At 32.4% G+C, this 21,058-nt stretch overlaps 1 protein-coding gene and 3 long non-coding RNA genes across 5 annotated transcripts in view; 2 read left to right on the forward strand and 2 right to left on the reverse strand.

Annotated features, from left to right (window-relative positions):
• Positions 1–3,785, reverse strand: LOC141450785 (uncharacterized). The gene is made up of 2 exons (XR_012456318.1): positions 3,635–3,785; positions 1–216 (listed from the first exon to the last, which is right to left on the reverse strand). It is a non-coding gene; the product is annotated as an uncharacterized lncRNA (long non-coding RNA).
• LOC141450784 (uncharacterized) lies at positions 2,804–14,257 on the forward strand. The gene is made up of 4 exons (XR_012456317.1): positions 2,804–2,996; positions 3,936–4,043; positions 4,231–4,317; positions 14,103–14,257. It is a non-coding gene; the product is annotated as an uncharacterized lncRNA (long non-coding RNA).
• LOC141450782 (cysteine-rich protein 1-like) overlaps positions 13,569–21,058 on the reverse strand; it is a 14,701-nt gene continuing 7,211 nt past the window's right edge. The window contains exons 2-3 of the mRNA XM_074121590.1: positions 15,012–15,164; positions 13,569–13,893 (exon numbers count right to left, since the gene is read on the reverse strand). Of these exons, the coding sequence (XP_073977691.1) occupies positions 13,853–13,893; positions 15,012–15,164 (194 nt within the window). The 3' untranslated portion in view covers positions 13,569–13,852. The remainder of the gene's footprint in view (positions 13,894–15,011; positions 15,165–21,058) is intronic.
• Positions 15,106–21,058, forward strand: part of LOC141450783 (uncharacterized) — an 18,366-nt gene continuing 12,413 nt past the window's right edge. Inside the window, exons 1-5 of one of the 2 annotated variants that reach the window (XR_012456316.1) lie at positions 15,106–15,245; positions 15,323–15,379; positions 18,475–18,689; positions 19,301–19,422; positions 19,561–19,615. This is a non-coding gene — a long non-coding RNA (uncharacterized lncRNA). The remainder of the gene's footprint in view (positions 15,246–15,322; positions 15,380–18,474; positions 18,690–19,300; positions 19,423–19,560; positions 19,616–21,058) is intronic. The other variant, XR_012456315.1, reaches the window with a different exon arrangement.

A 21,058-nucleotide genomic window follows, 5' to 3' on the forward strand; every position in this document is an offset into this window, starting at 1 on the left:
CCTTATAGTTAAGAGGTCTCTCAGCTAAGTAGTTCTATCCTCACTGGACACTTCACAACATACGAAATTTTAAAAAAAAACTAAAACGCATGACTTTTTTTTTTAAACGGAATTTAGAAAATTTAAATTACATGTTTATAAAAAATCAAAACACACTAAAAAAAAGGGACACTCTCGTTGCAATCACTCCCGGGATTTTAACACTCCCGCCACCAACTGAAAATAAAAGAAAAAACAATTAATTACATTATGCTTAATAAATTTTAATAAACATTTAGGGCCAAGTATTTGCAATAGTCTACAGTAAATTATTTGCTGCATAAAATTATGATTCAGTCATTAAATAATTGAAAATCAAGGATTTGTTTAGCTTCTTGTAGAAAAGAAGAACTGCATAGAAGCCCCTATACGCTTCTTATATCGTAATTCTCCCAATTACTATTTCTTATCTTAATTAACAATTGCCAAGAATCAATATAACGCAATGAAACACAAGAATGACTCAGGGTAAACGAATTTCAATGATTTAACTACAGGGATTGCTCTATTCATGATTTAATGAACTACAGTTCTTGGAGATTTATGTTGACGAAGACGCTTGTTACTTAAAATGAACTGGAAATGAAGTTGTAATAAGAAAATCATTTACATTCACAAAACTGTTCTAGGACCTTGGATGCTCAACGGGCAGAAGAACTGTGTTGTTGGCAGAGCTAAGCGTTGAGAAACATCTTCAGATCGGTGAAGAAGAAGGAAATCAATAGAATTGGCAAACAAAGGAGCATTGACACATTAACATCATCTATTTCGCTGACTAGGCCACAAGAATGGAAAAGCTGTGATAGTAAACCGGGTGTACCTAGTGTTGCAGGTCTTGGCGATGAAGAGAACAAAAAGTTCAGGGAAGCCTTGTTAAAGACCCTTGTTAAAGGTCTATTTAGGGCTGTACAGCCGTGGAAAGACAAAAGAAAAATTGTAAACAGTAAAGAGTTTATTTCAAAAAACTTTTCAATGATTTCAAAACTCTGGTAACACCAGGTGTGGACAAACGTAAGAAAAGCAGGATCGATAAACTTCATTAAATCAATTTTAAATTGAAGCAGGACTGAACAACCATGAAATCGCATAAATTTACCACAATTTCAATTCTATTGAACGTCAATTTATTCAATCAAACTTTCTGTTTCAAATGGGCTTTAAACTGTATGAGAAGCTTGGATGATAAGGCATCTCCAAGTTCTAATAGTTGAGTATTGACACTTCCTTCCACTGACGAGTACAGTGTCTAGCAAAATTTGCAACAAAGAAATGTACAGCAAGTTAACAACAGCTAAGACATAAAAAGTTTAGAAACTGAATTCAAATTCACAAAAATCTAAAAGAAAAAGAAAAGCACTTAGAAAATTATGTAATTTAGTATAAATTAATATCTGAAGAGAAGTATTTAACATATCAGTAAATTCTAATTATCTTCTGTAGTGAGATGGACATCAATAGAAATAAATAAGTTATTAATTTCATAAATTTGAAGTAGGTATAACGATTTAATCGATAAGAATAATAAGAATAGCCAATGCGCAAAAGTGTGAACTAATTTTGGAAGAAATGTGCTCTCAAATTTCATAAAATTTGTTTGTGTTAATTTAATTGAGAACACTCATTAAATTTGTAGTCATGCATGGTATAATATCCAAAAATAACTTCTAAATGTTCTTTTAAATTGTAAAAATCACACATTTAAGATCAAATAAATACAGATTATGACTTTTCTTATCGCATTACAAAAGTAAAATTTAAATATATTTGTAGATGAAGACCAAAATTTAAGTAGCCTAGATGTTTTAAAGTAACTTGAATATAAAATATTTTTAAATTATTTGGGCAATTACTTTACTCATTTAAAATGATTTTGATATTACCATCTAGCTAATATCATTTTATAATTTTGTTTTATATTGATTTAAAAAACTAAAAATATTGGAAATATAAATTATTAATTTTATCTATTAAAGAATGCTTTAAATTTGCATTGATGAACACCTGCTACACTCTAAAGTTAGCAGTTACTTATATGTGGTTGTTAGGCTGAGGCTGGGGGTCCGCTCTGGGGCGCTAATATCTCTAAATAAGTGGAAAGTTCATTTCCCACTAAAGAGTGTGTAAGAAACCAGAGAATGTTGCTCTTATTTCAGTAATTATAAACATATTCTAGGGTTCAAACACAGTACAATTTCAATTCTACAATTGTAATGTAAACTCTGACCAGTTTTATGGGCTACTTTTGTAAAACTAAATTTACAAGAAAAAACTTCTTGAATTAAACATTTTTTTAAAGAACAAATTATTGTCTATAATGCAAAATTGCTAATTTTATCCATTAACTATGTGCTATGGTGATGAGTCAATAAGAACAAATCTAATTTTCAGAAGTATTATCACTCGACATAATTTTTAGAGAGCCACCTTATGAATTAATTAAATTTCTTCATTAATCTACAGCTTTTCTTTATTAGTAGCAAAGATTTAAATTTGAATTTTCAATTTTTAATACACTAATGAACCATTGATTTAAATAACATTAAAAATTAGTCCAAACTTAGTTTTTCTGCCTCATTACATTAAGTTCTTCTATAGGTACTTCTAAATATGTATATTATTAACTTTTTTTTCTGATAAAATTGATGTACGGTATATTTTTAAAGTTTTAAGCAAGTTGGGTTTATTTTAATAAGTTTCACAGATCAGGGATATTTTCTAAAATATTTTACATTTCAGAAATCTCCACTTTTGATACTAGTTACATCATAAATGTGAGTAGGTTATACGTTTTAGATGAATAAGTGACTTGTGACATTTTAGAATTAGTGAGTAAATTGTAATTGTTATTAATCAGGGATAACTAGCCAAGAAAAAGTAAGAAAGAAGAATTCATAATTTAATTAGTTGAATAATATGAACACTAGAAATAAAATATGACGCATAATCATGGCTGTTAGGTAAGTTACAGTTCTACAAAATATTACTTTTTATTTAAACTTGAAATATTCAATCAATTGTAGTGACGCATATGAATTTTTTTAAATAGATTACTTATTCGAATTGCCCAGATTTCAGGTTGGGCACAATGATAAAAAGTAACTAAAAAGTTAAGGTTTTACTTACATTCATAATCTCATAATATCAGAGTATTATTTCTCACAATCAGCAAAGGATTATGTCGATTAATGAAGTACAACTTCTAATGTTAATACATGCTATTGTTAGCTTAAAATCTGAAGTGCATTCTTCTTAGCAATAAGTTATAAAATTATCATTTAAAATCCAGTATCAAGACTAAAAAGGAAATATGATTTTTCCTACTGCAGTCCGCCATCTTGAATGTCTTGAAAAAAACTTTTTTTTCTTTGATTTACTTTTAAGTCGTAAATGAAGTTTTACTTATTAATCTTATTAAAATGATTGAATTATAATGAATAATAGTAGCGTTTAATAAAGTTATAAACCAACATTAAGTTCTTATTCTCATTACCAAAATGGGTTAGAGATCTCCAGTAACCCAAGTTTTTATTTGATATATAATTTCTTAAAAACTTATTCTAAAACAATATACATATGGAATATGTAGTTGACTTACCCAAAGTGTATTTTATGAAGTGGATTAACATAGTTTAAGTAGTTTTTAATTATTGTAATAATTAAATAATTAAATTCAAGATAGGTACCGAACGTATGACGTAACATCACGTGATGCCTTGAACTTACCAATGATGCCTTCTAAATAAGTACCGGCGAAGCTGAGTTCAATTTAAATGTTCCTTCTACTATTAGTATTTAATTAATTAATCTTTTCAATATTAATAGTAATATTAATATTTTTATATTTAACATTTGTCAATTATAAATTTTGTACAATTTCTAATTTTATTTTATTTCAGCAGTCGGTAAGGTTATCTACGTATTGGACACATTATCACTGTTACACATCAAGTATATGTCACATACTCCGTACAGGCAATTGTACTGAAAGTAAGAAGTACAAGAAGGTATGTACTTAATAATCTACTAGATAAGCTTTTAAGTTTAGTATTTTGATTAGGGATTTATTTATTTAAAGCTTTATTTTATTTTTGTAGATAGCAATTTTAAATTAAACTGTTATCTTCATTTTTTCAAACTTAAACAAATTGAAAATCATAAAGTTGAAAGATGACAAATTTATGTTTCTTTTAGTGCACTCATTAAAAAAGCAGAATGAATTGAATAGAGAAGATGAAAAAAGCCTGTAGATTGCTTAAACAACATTACTGAAGGAATAAGGTAAATTTCATTTATCCTATTTTATCGTTGTGACAGTTTTCTCAATTAAAGAAGTTAAGGTTCACTAAATTTAAAATAATTAGAAAGACTGTATTTTTAGGCGTTAGAGTACATTTAAGCGATGATGTTTTATAGAAAAATTTTCAAATTATTTAGCAGATTATATCCAGCTTTTTCCATGAATGTAATCACGTAAAGAATTTATTTGAAAGTGCATTCAATTAAGTTGCTCTAGATCAAGTGACAATCCATACCCCGCAAATTATTTTTGATGCTTTAATTCTGTTTATCTTTTGTAAGATGTTAATTTTAATTTTTAAGTAGTCCCTTAATTCTATACAATTTATATCTCAATTGTACTTAATAATTTAAAGTGATAAAGTTTTTTCGGTTGCCCAAATGTCTTTTATTAAAAGCAGCTTTAAAAATCTGGGTTATAATCTCTCTGATTTCTGTTATTAATGTACGCCAAATTGAACTTTTTTGTACGCACAGATTTATCTATTTCGTTTATGATTTCTTTTTTTAATTTTGCTTTATGTTGAAATATTCTATTGACTGTTTAAATAACTTTTTTTTAATTTTTGCACGGCTGTGATAGATATTTCTCATATTGATCTTACGAAAAGCTATAGTTTAAAAATGTTAGGTTTCATATTTCGTCACTTAAAAAGTTTGATTGTTAATTCGTTGACCGTGCTCTCCATAATCATGGTCAGTTCTATTTTGGAGTGTTGTTCTCCCATTTTAAATTATTTCACCGGGTAAGTTTAAAAGACTGCAAAATTGCCAAATAAATTCCTCCGAATTTTGCTTGGCTTCTCAACTATTAACTGTATTCATCTCAAAGCTTACTTGAACTTATCTTCTCTGGAAGACTCGCACACTTTGCTCTGAAGTAGTCTCTCTCTCTCTTTTAAAATTAAACAGAAAAATTCATCGACTGCCCTCAGCTGTAATACAAAATTAATTTTTTATAACTTCAGTAAAAATAACCTTTTTGATGGTATGATAAAACTCGGCTAATAATTTTAATTGTTTGAAGATATTAGCTTTAGCCAAAAGTTGAATTTCTTGAAAGATTTTTTGTTTTGTTTTCAGTATTCATGTACTGTTTACATAAAGACTGTACTCCATTTTTGGAAATTCTGTTCACGAAAATTAATGTTTAGATGTGCTACAGCACCTCGTTCTTAAATCAAAATTATTTTTATTGCAGTAAATCGTGTAGAAGCCAACCAACATTTTTAGATGAAAATATGAACTTTTAGTAGTGATATGAGAGTGTTCTTACCATATTAATTAAAAAAATGCAAGTTTTATTCGCACACTTTAATCTAAACTACATGTACAATAAAATTTAATACATTCTGCATAGGAAATGTCATTCTGCTCTTTACTGTACGCCTAAAGAAACACCCTTGTTATCTAAGAGTAAATGGATATAGGGTTGTTCGTGTTTTCATAGTGCGAAAAGGTGTGCAAATTAAATGTAAAAGAATAATTGATGTAATATCAATTAAGGGGGTGTTTAATCGAAAATAGCCTCTTGGATATTGTGTGACAGAATGTATAGTTTCTTGGTGTGTGTGACTCTGTATTTAGGAAAGACTAGTAGAAGAAAGAAAAAGTTCGTTTGTCCGTACCCAAATTGGAGAATAATAAAGTAGGCTATGAGAGAGCATGAGAGAGGCGAAATGAATTGTTTGAGGTGTATGATTAGCGTAGAGAGTATAAAGGTAGTAGGTAGGCTGTAGAGGCTGATGTTTGCATACCGTGTGATGAGTAGAGAGAGCGCTAGCATATAAGGAGGATGAGAGTATGGTACTTCAAAGGGAAAACCCTCTCACTATTTGTGGGAGCGGGGCCACTGTTCTCCCCTGGAGGAGGGAATATAAGGCAGGACCGGAGGCAGAAGTGTAGGAGCGTTGCTATGAGTCTGAGGTAGGTAGGGCTATTTAAATTGCAGAACATCCCACACCCCATTCCACATTTCCATCTTTCTCTCTCTCCAACGTTGAGGCAACTACAGCCGTAGAGTGAGCCGGAGATTCAATTCTCTCTCTTTCTCGCTCTCCACTACTCCCCACACTCTACCACTGAGGGGAGTCGAAGGGGTGCCCAGCTTTAGCTCATGTTAAAACATTGATCCGAAATTGGAGCCAGTTTACTCTTCTTCTGGACTTATATCGTTCAATATTCTATATTCTCACCTACCTGGCGTTTCTCTCACTCTTCTATTCTTATAAAATATTCCTATACCAGTATTCACATGTCTCTCAAGGTGAAAATTAATTTTCCAACTAAGAAAACGAGTCGTATCTCATCATTTTTCCATTCTTATTTTTCCTTTGCTCTTTAACTACAAATCTTTATTACAGTCTAAAACAAGAGAATCTTAGTCGAGAATTTTGGGTACAAAGTTCAAGGGGAAAAATGCGATATATCGAATTGTTGAACATCCGTAATAAGTTTGCTTCATTTTTTTTATTAAGACCTGTTTTGGATTTTCATCTATCTTCAGAGATTAGATTTTTTATTACCCATAGTACTAACTAACAATTTTTCTTTGAGTCTCACTTAATGTTTATCACTTTAGAAGGAAATCTATCCATTCTTTCTGACGGTACCTCAATTGATTTTCCTGGAAATAATGGTTCCATTAACAGTTGCACATTTATGTGTTGGTTATCACCGTACAAAGTTTGAATTAAATCAAAATGGCACTTTCTGTCTGTCAGTTTTCATTAAATTTAGAAATTCAGTCTTACAGGTGATTCTTTATATTATTATACAAGTGGCAAGTCACTACTTTATAAAGTAAGGAAAGCCCATCTACTGTTATGGGTGTGTTCGATGCTTGGTGAGTGGATCCTTATTCTTTTTCCAAGTCCGGCAGAGCAGTTGGTGAATATTGGAAAGTCCTAAATGTGTAAATTAGCGAATAAAAGCTAATTATATCTTAGCCACTGTAAACGGCCTAAACAATCCTACTTCCATTCAGAAGTGAGCTACAAATCGTAGTAACTCTTTGCAACACGTTTTCCTATATACCAATCTGAACCTACGAGCACTGAAGTGGCTGAATATCCAGATGCTATATCTGTCTCCAATAGCAGGGGTACGCCATATCAGTGTGTTCTCTTCTGCACAAGTTCGGCTGTACAGACTTTCCAAATTCTGTATAGATGGTCATTGAGTGATGATAAGTTTCTACCTCGAATTTAATTGAATTTTATCAGGATGTTTAGTTAGCTGCAAATCGTCCGTGTTTAGAACTGATATTGTTTTATTATTCTATCCCAGATGTGGTTGAAGTGTTTGTCTAGAAGTTGATAACTTTTAGGATGGTAATGCTTTTAATTAAATTTTGATAGGAGGAAGTAATAAAAGAATTATGATAATTTGTGTACGTGTAATAAATGCTAGATAGAAAAGGTAATAAAATCAGGGGAGACAATGTTATGCACTATTTCTAGAGATTCCAAACTATAGAATATAAAACAAAAAATCTTTTTCAACTCGCTCAAAAAAAAATAATAAAAAAACAATATATATATATATATATGTATAAAGTTTGTGTGTGTAGTGTAGCGTTAAGAGAAAGAAGAAGCTAGAAGGAGAGTAGATGTGTAAAGATGGTGATTGGGTGGGCGGATAGCTCACGAACTGATGTCTAATTGTGAGCGTAGTTTCGTCACGTTCCTCTTCAACACTTCAGCACTCTGTCCAGCTCGCACTGCTTAGGCCCCACAATCTACCTGTACTGTGTGACTAGTCGGTACAAACGAGCACCTCCTCTCACGCCGTCATACCCCAGGCGCAATCAATTTGTTACATTCCGCACGGACCATTTACACACACCCAATCGCATTCAAATTCATTATTTAAATCAATATTTGATTTCTTGCAATGAAAAAGGAGAAGAACAAAAAATGCAATACATATATAAATGACAAGTTTTCAAATTTTATTTGAAATTGTATTCCAGGTAAATTCATTAATGACTTTTTTGGGAGTGAGGTTTGGGATGCATCTAAATGCACTTTTAAAAGTTTAGGGGCATTTTTACTATTGCCGTTTTTTTCGTTGCCGAATAATTCTTTTTCTATTTTAATAAAGCAGACCAAAACTGTTGGTAGAATTAATATACGGAATACATACTCCAAAATTACGTAAATTAGAAAGGTTAGGTTTAGTTACAAATACGGAATTAACTACTATTATCCCGTAGACGGTAGTGGACTAGCCATTGCTTCAGGGGTCTTGGCGTTTCTGCATGTTTCCCAGTGCCACCCCAAACATTCTCACAGTCAAACTATAAAGCAGTATTATACATTCAACATAACAGACGCTTAAAATTTCCTGAACAAACCCTGACACTTAAGGGAGCCAGAATTTTTAGATCCGCAGTGGCTGCCACTACTAGTCTTGGCAATGATAAGACTTGGGGGGAAAAAAAGGTCTCTTTATTCCTCAAAACTAAATCCTCTAGGTCTTCCAGCAGGGTCCTACAGTCTACTCAATCGTAGCAGGCACTAAAATCAGGTCAATCACTAAAATCAAGTCTTTGCTTCCTAGAAATTCAGACATGATTGGCTAAGCTACCTCCTGCCCAAATTTCAAGATACTCTACTAATATTAATGTTAATTGAAGCAGGCTTTTCAATATTACAGGGCATTTAGTATTTTCATTTCTTTAAAAGCTTATTTGAATATTGAATCTTTGGTGTTACTGATCATTAGTCTGAGCCAGATTTTGATTCCTTTGTCATTCAGATCGGCAATAAAAGAAAGATTTTAACGCAATACTGGTAACTATGTTTTTTTCTCCAGAACTCTTCTACATCTTTGTTTTATCAATTCAATTCAATTATTTAAAGTTACAAGTTTTCCAAACCCTTCCTTTTGGATAAGCAAACGCAATTTTGACTCATTGAAATGAAGCAGTATCTACTAGCACATAGTAATAACACTCAGTGGGCTGACAAGAAAGCATATTAAGTGTTAGAATTAATAGTCCTTGCTAAGAAATTCGAAAGATCTAACGGCTAAGAGTGCATCATCACCTTTCAGGCATAATTTGAGCAATACTCGATGAACTATTGTTTCCTGGACAATATATTGATTTAAAGGGTTTTCCGATGGCGCTAGAATAGATTTTACCTCTATAAATAATTGTTTTTGGTTTTATTCTAGTCGACCGCCAAGGCGTTGAGCGTTAGATTCTGAGTCAATCATAGTCAGTTGTCGGCTGTGATATTGTTGAGAAAACTACAAGTCAGCGAAAATGTAGATGTAGTGCATCTATAGTCTTTATGGGGAAGCTTACGTTTTACATCATGTAACCAGTACAGCAAAAATTTATTTAAAACTAAGATAAAAAATCAAATTGTTTCAGGCATCTCACTGCAGTACAAGCCGGTTAACTCCTGACATCTGGCGGAAATTAGGGGAACTAAACAATCTATAATGCTCTAAAGAAACTTGTAAAACAAAGAACTTTTTCAATTGTGCATACTTTAAGGGCTTTAAGGGAAACCGAGTTGTAACTCAGACTTCCTGTCCCGTCTGAATTTATTGCAACTATAGCCCTCGAAATACTTAAGCAATCTGACTAAAGATGAACGAGTATTTTCCACCTTAGCATCACAAAAAAATCTCACCAGTTATCTACTATAAAGTAAGTAAAAGAGCTATTAGTATACTGGTGAGAACAATTACGCGAATTTTACTTACCGGAGTTTTATTGAGTTTAGCAGTTTTTAATAAAAACGTAGGTGTCTCCCTCATTTACTATAAAGAAATATTACTATTATTGAAAACGTCAAGTTACTGTTTCCCTTGAGCACCATTAAAATCTATATTCTCTGAGAAAAAAATTCAAATCAAAGTGATAGGCCTAAAAAAACATTAAGCCTAAGTTTAAATGATACCTCAGGCAACTATACAAGAATAGAGAAGTCGAAGAGACTGTTCTTTGCGATTCCAATGGACAGATATTTTCGTTCAACTTGAAATTTGGTTCAGCAGTTTCATAGCTCTTAAAGATTATTAGGTTGTCGCACAATATTGGGCTTTTTTAGGAGATCTTAAATTCAAAGCTTTCCACTATACACTTGAATCAACTCAATCCGTGAGATATCTTCTATAATCCCAAAGCAGTGGCTTTATCCAAAACCATCTGCTGAAACTCCTCTCCACTCAAGATTATCATCCTAACCCTCTCTGCCGCGATATAGCCTCCTATGATCCTTCCATTTCCTACTGTCACAAAAGAATTAAACACGTTCTAACTTTCTTCTCTACCTGCAGGTTTTTCTATCCTTTTTCCCCAGCACATTTTATCCTTGTCCCATCCTGTGTGCCTCCTAAACAGTTATGAAATTTAAAATATAAATTTTTACATTGATACTTCATCATTTTAATTATTTGTAAATACTCCATAATATTGGAGATATACAATAGAGGATAGAATATATAGAATATGATCCATAATACCCTCAATTAAAACAAAAATCAAATAAAAACAGTCAAAATTATCAGAATTCTTCTTAACAATAGCCAAAAAAGTCCTTGATGATATATATATAAATATATAAAGAAAAAATTCCAAAACACAAACGGTATCACAGTTCCTAAAGGAGATATTTGCTTTGATTCAATTTTAAGACAATTGAATTTCCAGCAAATAGAATTGAGTTCGCTTTTATTGTCGATTTCTTCAGTTGTAACCCATCGCGATCCAATACTAAATGGTAGGTTAACTCAATTCCTTTATTCTTTTTACAATACTTATTCCTATATTTCTATACTATTTTTCTTTTGTAAAGTTGTTTCACTCGATTTTTTTTGGAAATTTTAATAATTATTTTTAGCAGATAGATTATGGTATTCAGATGAGCAGCCACGATAGCATGCCCAACATACCCCAGTCATCACCGACTCCTGAATTATTTTTATTTTATTATTTAAGGCGCGTCAGCAACTGAGGTTATTGGTTCAGTACACTGCCGGCCTTCGGACAGTGTTCTCTCGTTACAGACAACACTGTCCATCATCGGACAGTGAGCTGTAAGAAGCTCCTAGGAAGAGAAAAATCTAAAGGCCAGCAGCTAGATTCGAACCTATGATCTCTCCGCGTTGGAATACAATACGTTAGTGGGTAGTACACTCTCTTAACGAAAAAGGAAAACTATATGGTAGAAAACCTTTATTTCCTAATTCTATTAAATCATCTAGATAATGTCTATGTTCTCCCTTTTCGATATTATAATGTAATCACGCGACTAACCATTTTGACCAACTGAAACTGGTTGGAGTACAGTCGGGAAGAGATGACCACTTAATGAGGGAAAACTTATCCAAATTTCTCTTTCTGTTGCGTTCAATATTTTCATATTTCTTATCAGTTAACAGAGCAAGCAATTCGTATTGTATTTTTTTATTTTATTTTTTTCTAAACACCACGGCAGTACTCCAAATTTATTATGTAAACGTTTTGAGAACACATATATCGTTACCCTCGTTACCAATAACATCGTTACCCTCTTGTAAACGATTTCTTCATTAATTAATATTACCTACCCGCCCATCCACTTGTATAAACACACACAGACGAATGGAATCTCTTTGATCTCCCTTACTCTTTTGGTCTGAAGTTCTGCTCTCAGTCTACTCAGATGAGAATAATGTAATAGCAAAAGGTTAGTTTATTTTTTCCGAAAAGGAAAATTAACTTAGCACAAGATGATGTGTTAGGTCTTCCACATACTGAATCTGTACATATACATACTCTTTTATAATAATACTGGAAGCCTTATTTATACATATAGTTACATATACAACGTCCTGCCACGTGTAAACTAATTTAGAACTTAATTAAAACATGTACACCTATTTCGCTACCTCATTTATATAAATATATTTGTAGGGGCGATAAATTTATATATACTCCTGCCTAATTCTGACAAATGTTATTAACAAATACTTTATGCATTTATTCCCTAATTATTCTCAAATTTATTTGTTGATGTTTACATCAGGGCCATTTTTATAATTTTATATATATATTTTTTTTAATTTTTGCAGGAGAGTATTGAATATTAAAAATGAGGCTTGTAATCTATTTACAGATTTTGAAATATTTAAATACAAGAGATCTGAAATCCATCCGACTATACCTTCAGTTGTAAGCCGAAGAGCAACAATCAATCCTCCAAGTCAGCGGTTCTCAACCTTTTTTTTTTTTTTGTATCACGAGTGAGATACACCATCTTACTTTAGACCAATGTGAGAAGGACCTCTAGGAGATTATCGGGCCCTAATCCAAGGGATGCTCCTATTATTTACGGCCATTGAACCTTATGAGGAGAGAAGAATTTGAATCAGCTTGCGACATGATATCCAAGTCCATACTTTTAACTCTGCTTGGCCAAGGCAATGGTACAGACATCTCCTCGTGGTTCCCATTGGTATTTATCTAGCTGCGTGTCCTAATCTGGACAACTTTGATTGCCAATGCTGATTACAAAAATTCAAGTATGGTTTTTCTCTCCTCAAACTTACAGTGTCTTTTTTTTTCAGTCTTAGAACAGATTGTTACATGGTGAAGATATTCCAGACTTACAATTATTTTTGTTGTTTAAACATCTACATACAATAATATTTTAATTTTTGACATTGTATCTGAGAAATATTATCTACAATTTTCCTAAGCGAAATTTTACTTTACTGGTATCTTAAATTATCCAGTATTCAATTTTAGGTATTTCTCAAAAAATTTGTTTGAAAAAACTATATTTTTGCTCTAATTCATCAGAAACTTCTATAAAGTTGGTGGTCATTAAACCAACAACTCTGACAGTAAAAGAAGCTCCTGATGAAGGAGTAACTTTGGCTCGAAACGTAGAGCAAATTAAAAGTTGTTTTTTTTCGAAACACCTTACCTCTTAATTGTGAAACTGTGTATACTATCGATTTATTAAAGCACAAGTTTTATAGATAATTTGGTCATTATGTATATACAGTTACTATGTTCATGAGTTTCTGATGGTTTTAACTTTATTCCAGATCCTTAATGTAACACTTGAATTTAAGATACTGACTTAATATTGTTTTATGGACAATAACAATGATCTCCAGATATTACTTAGTAACAGACTCTCCCCACTTACAAAATTCTTAATAGTAATAATCAAAATAGCTAATCTGGCTGAAAGTAAATTATTTTCAGCATAAAGCAAGTGAGCTTCTTTATAAAGCAGTATATTTTGAAATCTTAACAATACTTTTTATTTTTTTATAGTAATGAGGAAGGTATAAATATTTACAATTCAGAAGTATATGAATTTTGTTAGCATAGAATTAAATAAAATTGAAAAATGAATTTTCTCTTTAATAAACAATGCCCAATAAATAATTTAAATAAATATTTTTTTTTTTAGTACTGAAATTACATCTTATCAAGTACAACTTATTTCATTTCATCATCTTAATTTGTTTTCAAGTTGTGAAAAACTTCTTATTACATTCTTCATTTGTAAACATAGCTTTCCGAACCTCCGCGGCCAAAACCTGAAACAAGAAACATGAGATAAGAATTTTGTATTTGTTAATTTTCAAATACTTTGGTCTTTTATTTCTCTCAAATTAATGGTTCTGTTTAGTTATCAACTTAAAGGCTCTTCTTATATTGATATCAAATAAACATCTTTAACTTTCTTGAGACATCTGAAAAGAAAAAGTGTTTTAACTTATTGTAACGTTTTGTTTTTTTCCCCCAGGTATAGAGCCAGATGGAAACTGCAAAGCTTGAAACTTCACTGGATAAGTAAATCTTCACTGCGCTTTGATTCTGCCAGGGTAATAACTGTTTTGCCAGCCAGTCAATACAGTCGCGGATCCAGCGAGATGTTAACATAGTTCTCTCGATCAAATTAACAGGTTGGTAAATATATAACTGTGCCCAAAGAGATTATCTAAAAGTACACTGCATTTTGTCAACAAAAACAAAAAAACAAAACATGTGAAAATCTGTTTTCATATGAAAGGAACTTTAAAAAACCATTTTGAAAATTTGATTGCAGTGTCTCTTCTTACTACAATCATAGTTTTAGATGGAGTTTTCAAGGGGTAATTCTAGAGGTAATAATTTAATTGTAAGTTTCTTCTACATGCATTTTATTGTAGATACATGTCTACCGTTTCTGCTTGATTCTTAGCCATTCTCTATTCTAAGCCATGTCACAAATTTTTAAAAGGTTCTTGTTAGGTAAGAGCTAAGAATTCAGATAGTTCAGAATAATAATTTTTGTTTGTTTGTTAATATTGTAATCCAAAAAGTGAATTCTTTTTAGTAAATTTATCTTTGAAACTCTGGTTAGAATTCCAGCAATGCCGAATATGTTTTAAGGTCATATATCTTTTTTTAAAAATAAGTTCTAGTAGGTATTTTAATAATACTATAGTATTTGTTTTATTTCGTCTTCCACACAAACGTTGTTGTTTACACAGCTGGCCAAAGATTATACTAGTTTAATAAAATCAACAAGTGTAAAGCACAGTGAACGTAGCTACCAAATGATTTATGAATGAACATTTTATTTTATTCTTAAAAATCTTAGAATTAACTGTTTATTATTTTGTTTAATTTAGCATTTTTTTAATTTTTATTTTGCTAGGAAGCAACTTACCTCCAGGACCAAAGAGTGCGCTGTAGCAAGGTAGATTGCAGTATGGTTTACCATCGTGTTCTGCATGGCTTCCAGGTGTTAAGGTTTTGTTACATTTCTCGCATCTAAAGCAAGCGCTGTGCCAGTCTTTGCCCAATGAGGTCTTCCTTTCGGCTAAAAACAAAGAATTGATTATTACATGATATATTTCTTTATCATCTTCAAAGGACTTGACTACTGACAAACAACTTCAAGGTAGGTTTATCTGCCCACTTTTTTTTTTAATTCAACGATTAAGACCAAATCTTATTTATAATTGTTTATCTTTGCAGAGAATTCTTTTTGTAAACACGCACTTCACCGAGGCTACTCAAGGTTTTTTGTCAGCCGTAAGTAAACAATTTTAGTGAATTGATTTTGTGGCAGTTTTTCACCATTTTCTTGAAAGATTAAGGAATCGGTAATTTCACAGAATTTGAATTAATTTATATTCTTGTTTATTCTTTCTCCAACTACCAGAGAAAGTATCGCAATAACGCCGGAATTTTCGAAAAAAATTTCGGTATCTTGTAGCAAGGCACTGTAACTTCCAACTGCTGGAATCTTGGTGATTTCTTGTTGATAATTCAAGTTTTTTTAAGTTAGTAATGATTTTCTCTTGCCAGGATTTATACTATAAAGAGCTCTCTTTCTACAAAGGCTCGCATAATACAATAACGTCCTTGCCTCTAGCATGTGCTTTAATCACTCCCATTTCCAGAGCAGTATTTTTCTTTCATATTCCCGGGATTTATTGGCATTTAAGCATGGCCTTGCCTTCTGCTATCCGCTTGGTCACTCTCTTGATACATGACCTACATTGTACACTGATTTTCTCCAAAACTTATCTACATTTTTTTGAAAATATATACTTATGCATTATATCTACATTTATTTATTTATTTTATACATTTTATTTATCTATTTTTAGAAAAGTGGTTTCGGACTAGTAAATGAAATATCCCCAGTTCCAGTCCATCGTGTATCCACTTTTTATTTATTGTTAAAATGCTAATAGTAAACTATAAGCTTCCTTCCGCCTTCCGTCAACGTCACTTAATTTGATGCTTCAAAGTTAAGCCCCCCCCCCCCCACCTGATAAAACTAGGTGATACCATATACTTTACTTGGGTTTATATTTTTATTTCCAACATTTCTTTCAAGGGCTTTCCTAAAAAAAGAGGTTAGGTTATGGACATTACCTAAAACCAATCATTTATGTTATGTTTGTTCTCCTGATCGATTTGCCTCTTCTTTCTCTTGCTAGATAAGGAAAGTACTGCAATCTTAAGAAATTTTCCAAAATCGATCTTTAACTGGAAATATCCGTTATGAGATCCTTGAAGTCAAGAAAGAAGGATAGCGTTTCATTGAAGTACCTCTTTTCATCTTTTAATCTATGATCCTGTGTCAACCATATTATTAAGCGAGGGGTTTAATAAAATTCCCTGTTTGAAGACAATTTTAGATCTAGAAGTATTACTTTGTTGAATGATTTTTTTTTCCACTTTCTAATACTTTTTTGGAAATAGCTCTAATGGTGTTTTTCTGAACTGCATAACAATGTATGCTTAGTTAGAACTTTTATCCAGCAAAATTTCTTTTAGGGCTGCAGTGTAATTTACAGTATTACGATCTAGGTAATGTTGTAAAAATTAACCATGTTTGAACATTTTGAGTTCAAAAAACGTTTAGATTAGAATAACTTAAAACGTTAAGAATTTGTTGTAAAAGGATGTTGTGTACCCCAGTATTTTCTGTTTTTTATTTTTTTTAAGCGCATTCTAAATAAAGTATCTGTTATACTAAGCTAAGATGAAGTATTCAAGAAAGTCGTAAGTTCACTTTACAGTCGAAATAATAACTACAAGAAGGTTACACTGATTAAAATGAGGCTACTATACTCATTATACTTGAGTCGTCACCCTTGTCTTGTTTTTATGGAAATAGTTGCATACACTGCAACTCCTCGTGATATATTAGCAACAACACAACACCTCACTGCATTACTGGGACATTTTATGTTAGTGCAGTAATAGTGGAGACTGAGTGACAACAAGAGAGAACAAAATAAAAGTGGGTAGATGTTTAGATAAGGGTATAAAAGGATATTTGCAAAGCGCTATTATCCTTTCATTTTTTTTCTTTTCCTGTACAAACAAAAGAATAACATATGTATATGTGTGCGTGTTAATTTTGTAGTAGTTGCGCATGCGTGGTGTAACCTGTAGTGAAGAAGAACAGCCATTAGCTAATCACCACCAAACCGAGCCGGGGAAGGACCCAGAATTCTCTCCGGGTCCTTTACTATATACTCTTCCATAATTATACAAACGAGCCTGCGCTCTAAATTCTTTGTCACACATTTACAGCCGTGTAAACACTACCTAGGTGTATGAACATGTATATATATAGTTGTAATTAGGGACCCTGTTACTCCTTACCTGTCTTTTGATCTTACCGCCTTGCTTATTAACGCCCTCGCTCATAGGGAGAGTACCAACACCAGCGTTCTATTCCTAGCGTTTGTATGATGTACGTATATACATGTATGCCACAACTCGCCCCGTCACTCTCTCTCGTTCTGTACGTATACCAAACGGTCCTCTAGTTATTACCAGTAATTTTAACCAAATCAGGTGAAATAGTGTGACACCGTTATTATTTATAATTAATGATTTATTTATTTTGAAACTTGGGTTTCTTTTAAAATCAATAATTGGTTGAATTATTGGTCACTGTTACGTCGAACTTGTTAAAGAGTTTGCCCGAATAATAAAAGAGGATATTTGCATGACCTAGAGGGACACAGGGATAAGCTTGTCAAAGTTTATATGAGAAAATTAGAAACATGTGGTTTGCTAATTAAGTTTTGTAACTAAACAGAAATTTTGTAACTTTTCGATCAGGATTCCAGGATCAACGCTGTAGTTTCAACTACTACCCTCTTCAGCTTATTTTTATCCTAAAATACAGCCACTAAGAAGGCAAAGGAAAAAAATGAAACCACTTCAGACTTGAACTTGAAAGAATTTTGTTTGCGTTTGTAGTCGATTTAATTTTATTTGCAGATAGCTGTAAAAAGAATAATGTACAGATATTTCTAGAAAGTGCATGAATATAAATCCCCTCAAAACGTCAGTAATGAAGTTTAAATCTCGGTCAGCTTTTAAAAGGCTCAGCCTTCTGTTTTGTTTGAGATTTACCAGAACTGCCAGAGTGGACGGTGTTAAAAAAGTGAATAGAAGAAGTCAAGGTAAATATATACAAAAAAAAAGACGAGGAAAAAGAGGAACGTATGAATTGGAAAAATAAAAAAATGCTCGTTCAGGAACACCAAAAATGGATTGTCATAAAAACCTACACTGCTTAGGCGATACAAGTGGGGATGTACCCCCGATTATGATGATAATTATTTAATTTGGATCATTGATTTAACTTTTAGGTAAAATCTTTTTCTGCTGGACATCAAGGAAATCCAGGATAACAAAAAAGAAGCTGATGAGTTGGCAAATTTTGAAGACGATACTTCGCCAAATATTTCAGGCCGAACGGTATATTAGGAGACCTTTTTGCAGCCGATTATGGCAGACCTACTATAACCAGATATTGTGTCATATCTCAAGAAGAAGACTTAAACAATTCATGCTACCTTATCTTGTACGTCATCAATATTATTTACTTTAATGAAATACTGTCTAAGAACACTAACACGCGCTTGCGCTCAATAGAAAGAAAAAGGAAGAAACGATTTTCAAAATCCTTTTTCCGGTGTCTGGAAATCTCCGGAAATAATAATATCTGGTCAATATCTATTTGTACACGAAATAACAGAAATGTTTTTAATTGCCCTATGAAAGAAACAAAAATGTTATGCACTAAGTTGACTCACTGACCAAAGTAATAATTACAACTAATTATGCAATTGCATCATGGAACGCTTTCAGTTTTCCGTTCCCCTTTCTATTTCACTTCATTTGATTTGCCACAGTTTTCTGTAATTGTCCAAGATTTGCGCAATGTTTTTTGTGAAAATCATTGAAACAGAAAGTCAAAGGCACCCCCCAAAATGGACTTCTTTGAGTTAGTAGTTTATGCTTCAAGGCCCCCCTGTTTATTCAATCAAATTAAATTGTCGCATTGCGTTATATTTTTTAATTAATTAAATATTAAAAATACAGTAAGCATTAGTACATTTTTGCCCCTCAAATTTTCTTTGAATATGGAATTACTAAACATGTTTTAATCGCATTATTTATTTGTAAAAACAGAAAATTACTATGAGGTGAGAGGGAAGTTTGCTTGCTAAAGACAGGAGAACTGGAGGCTCGGAGTTCTTACGGGGGCAAAGAACAAATGTGTCCTTTGGGATTGTGGGATCGTAGAGTGCGAGGTAAAAGCATTGCAAAATATAACTCTATTGTAATTTATACTACTTCTTTTTTTAATTTTCCATTTTCATATTCTGAATTTCTCACATCATTGTTTTAATATATTTATTTAGAAATTAATTTCTTTTCTCTTTTCTTAGAACCTGAAAGCGGAAATGAGTTTGTGTCATATTAGGAGAAATTACCATTTTAACGGTAATGTTTGTTTTAGGTGCTAAAACGTATTTTATCTCCCAAAAATTGGGAGCCATTTCCTGGCTACAAACTATTTTAATTATTTGATGTCACTACTTCAATTAAAGATTAAGATTTAAAAATAAAAATGCTTTTTAGCAGCGCTGAACTAGGAAATTGTTGGCAACAACTTAGCGAGGAAAAAAATTATAAAACTTCTTTTATTAATTTAGACACGCCTTATTAAAAACAAATTATCCGCTAAGTCGAGTCTTGTGACTCTTCTCTGCCCTGGATAAAATCTTCTATTGAACAATCTTCTCCTCTACAGTAGGCTTTAGGATTGGCCATGAGAAGTTTGAAGCGGAAGGGAAGCTGGGCAGGCAGAGGTGATGGTGGGAGGATTTCTTCTTGGGCCAGTGGAAAAGCGGAGCAAAGAGTGTAATTAAGTTTCTTTAGAAGGACTGGTAGAAGTTCCTCCACTGTTGCGCCCCTCGCTTTGCACCAACTCTCTTGAAAGAGAAGGGCTAATTACGAGAATATATTTTTGAAGATAAACCGTCTCATTTTGCCCTTCAGATCGATCAGCAGCTAGAGGCCAAGGGGGTATGTTGAAGTAGTCATGGGGGGGGGGGTCGAGTAAAGGAGGAGGTGCGCCCATAAAGAAGGAGGACCGAACTTGATCAGAGACCAAGGGATGGGTACAGTGAGGCTGGAAAGGGCAATAGTGCGAGTGAGAGAGGAGATTCTAAAAATCCCCTACCCAATTAAAAACACGGTCCTCACAGTCTAATTACTAAAACCTTGGCTCTGTCTCACTCTGCATGGATATCTCTGTCTCGTTCCGTTTCCCGTCCTATCGATCTATGCTTTATTAGAATCAGTTGGTCAGAGAGTTTGGACCCTTCAACAGCAACTTTAATTGTGGTTGTCTCTGAAAAAAAAAGAATCATTTTAAACTTTACTTCTTTTAATTTTTGCCTGCTAACTATTTTTGTATATGATTTGCAAATTTCCCATCCAGCCTCCTTAAAACGGTCGCACACTTAATGCTGTAAGTCCACCGACTTCTTGTAAAAATTGAATCCACTTTACTAAAAGTTAATGGGGTTTCCAGGAAAATGGAATAATATTCCCATAACTTTGTCTACTTATTGCATAGACAGAAATCTATCACTTAAAATTTATTTGAAACATAGTTTTAAAAAAAAAACATTAAATACTTATAGACCGACTACATTGAGCTGTAGTTTCGATCCAAATCGTTGTGAAGCTTGCTCGTTGAGACCAAATTATACAGACTAATGAATGCTCGAAAAAACAGAAGATCGTGTTAGTGTTAGTCGTAGTTGTGAGAAGGTATCATTGTGTACCAGATTTTTACTTAAGCATTAAAAATGAGTATTTCAAAATAATTGAAAGGATCTAATCAGGATTTTTTGATATTCAATGCACTGATCATTG

The sequence above is a fragment of the Rhodnius prolixus genome, unplaced genomic scaffold, assembly GCF_049639745.1.
Source record: "Rhodnius prolixus isolate KJV_2025 unplaced genomic scaffold, Rpr scaffold_8, whole genome shotgun sequence".
In the NCBI taxonomy this organism is placed as follows: Eukaryota; Metazoa; Arthropoda; class Insecta; order Hemiptera; family Reduviidae; genus Rhodnius; species Rhodnius prolixus.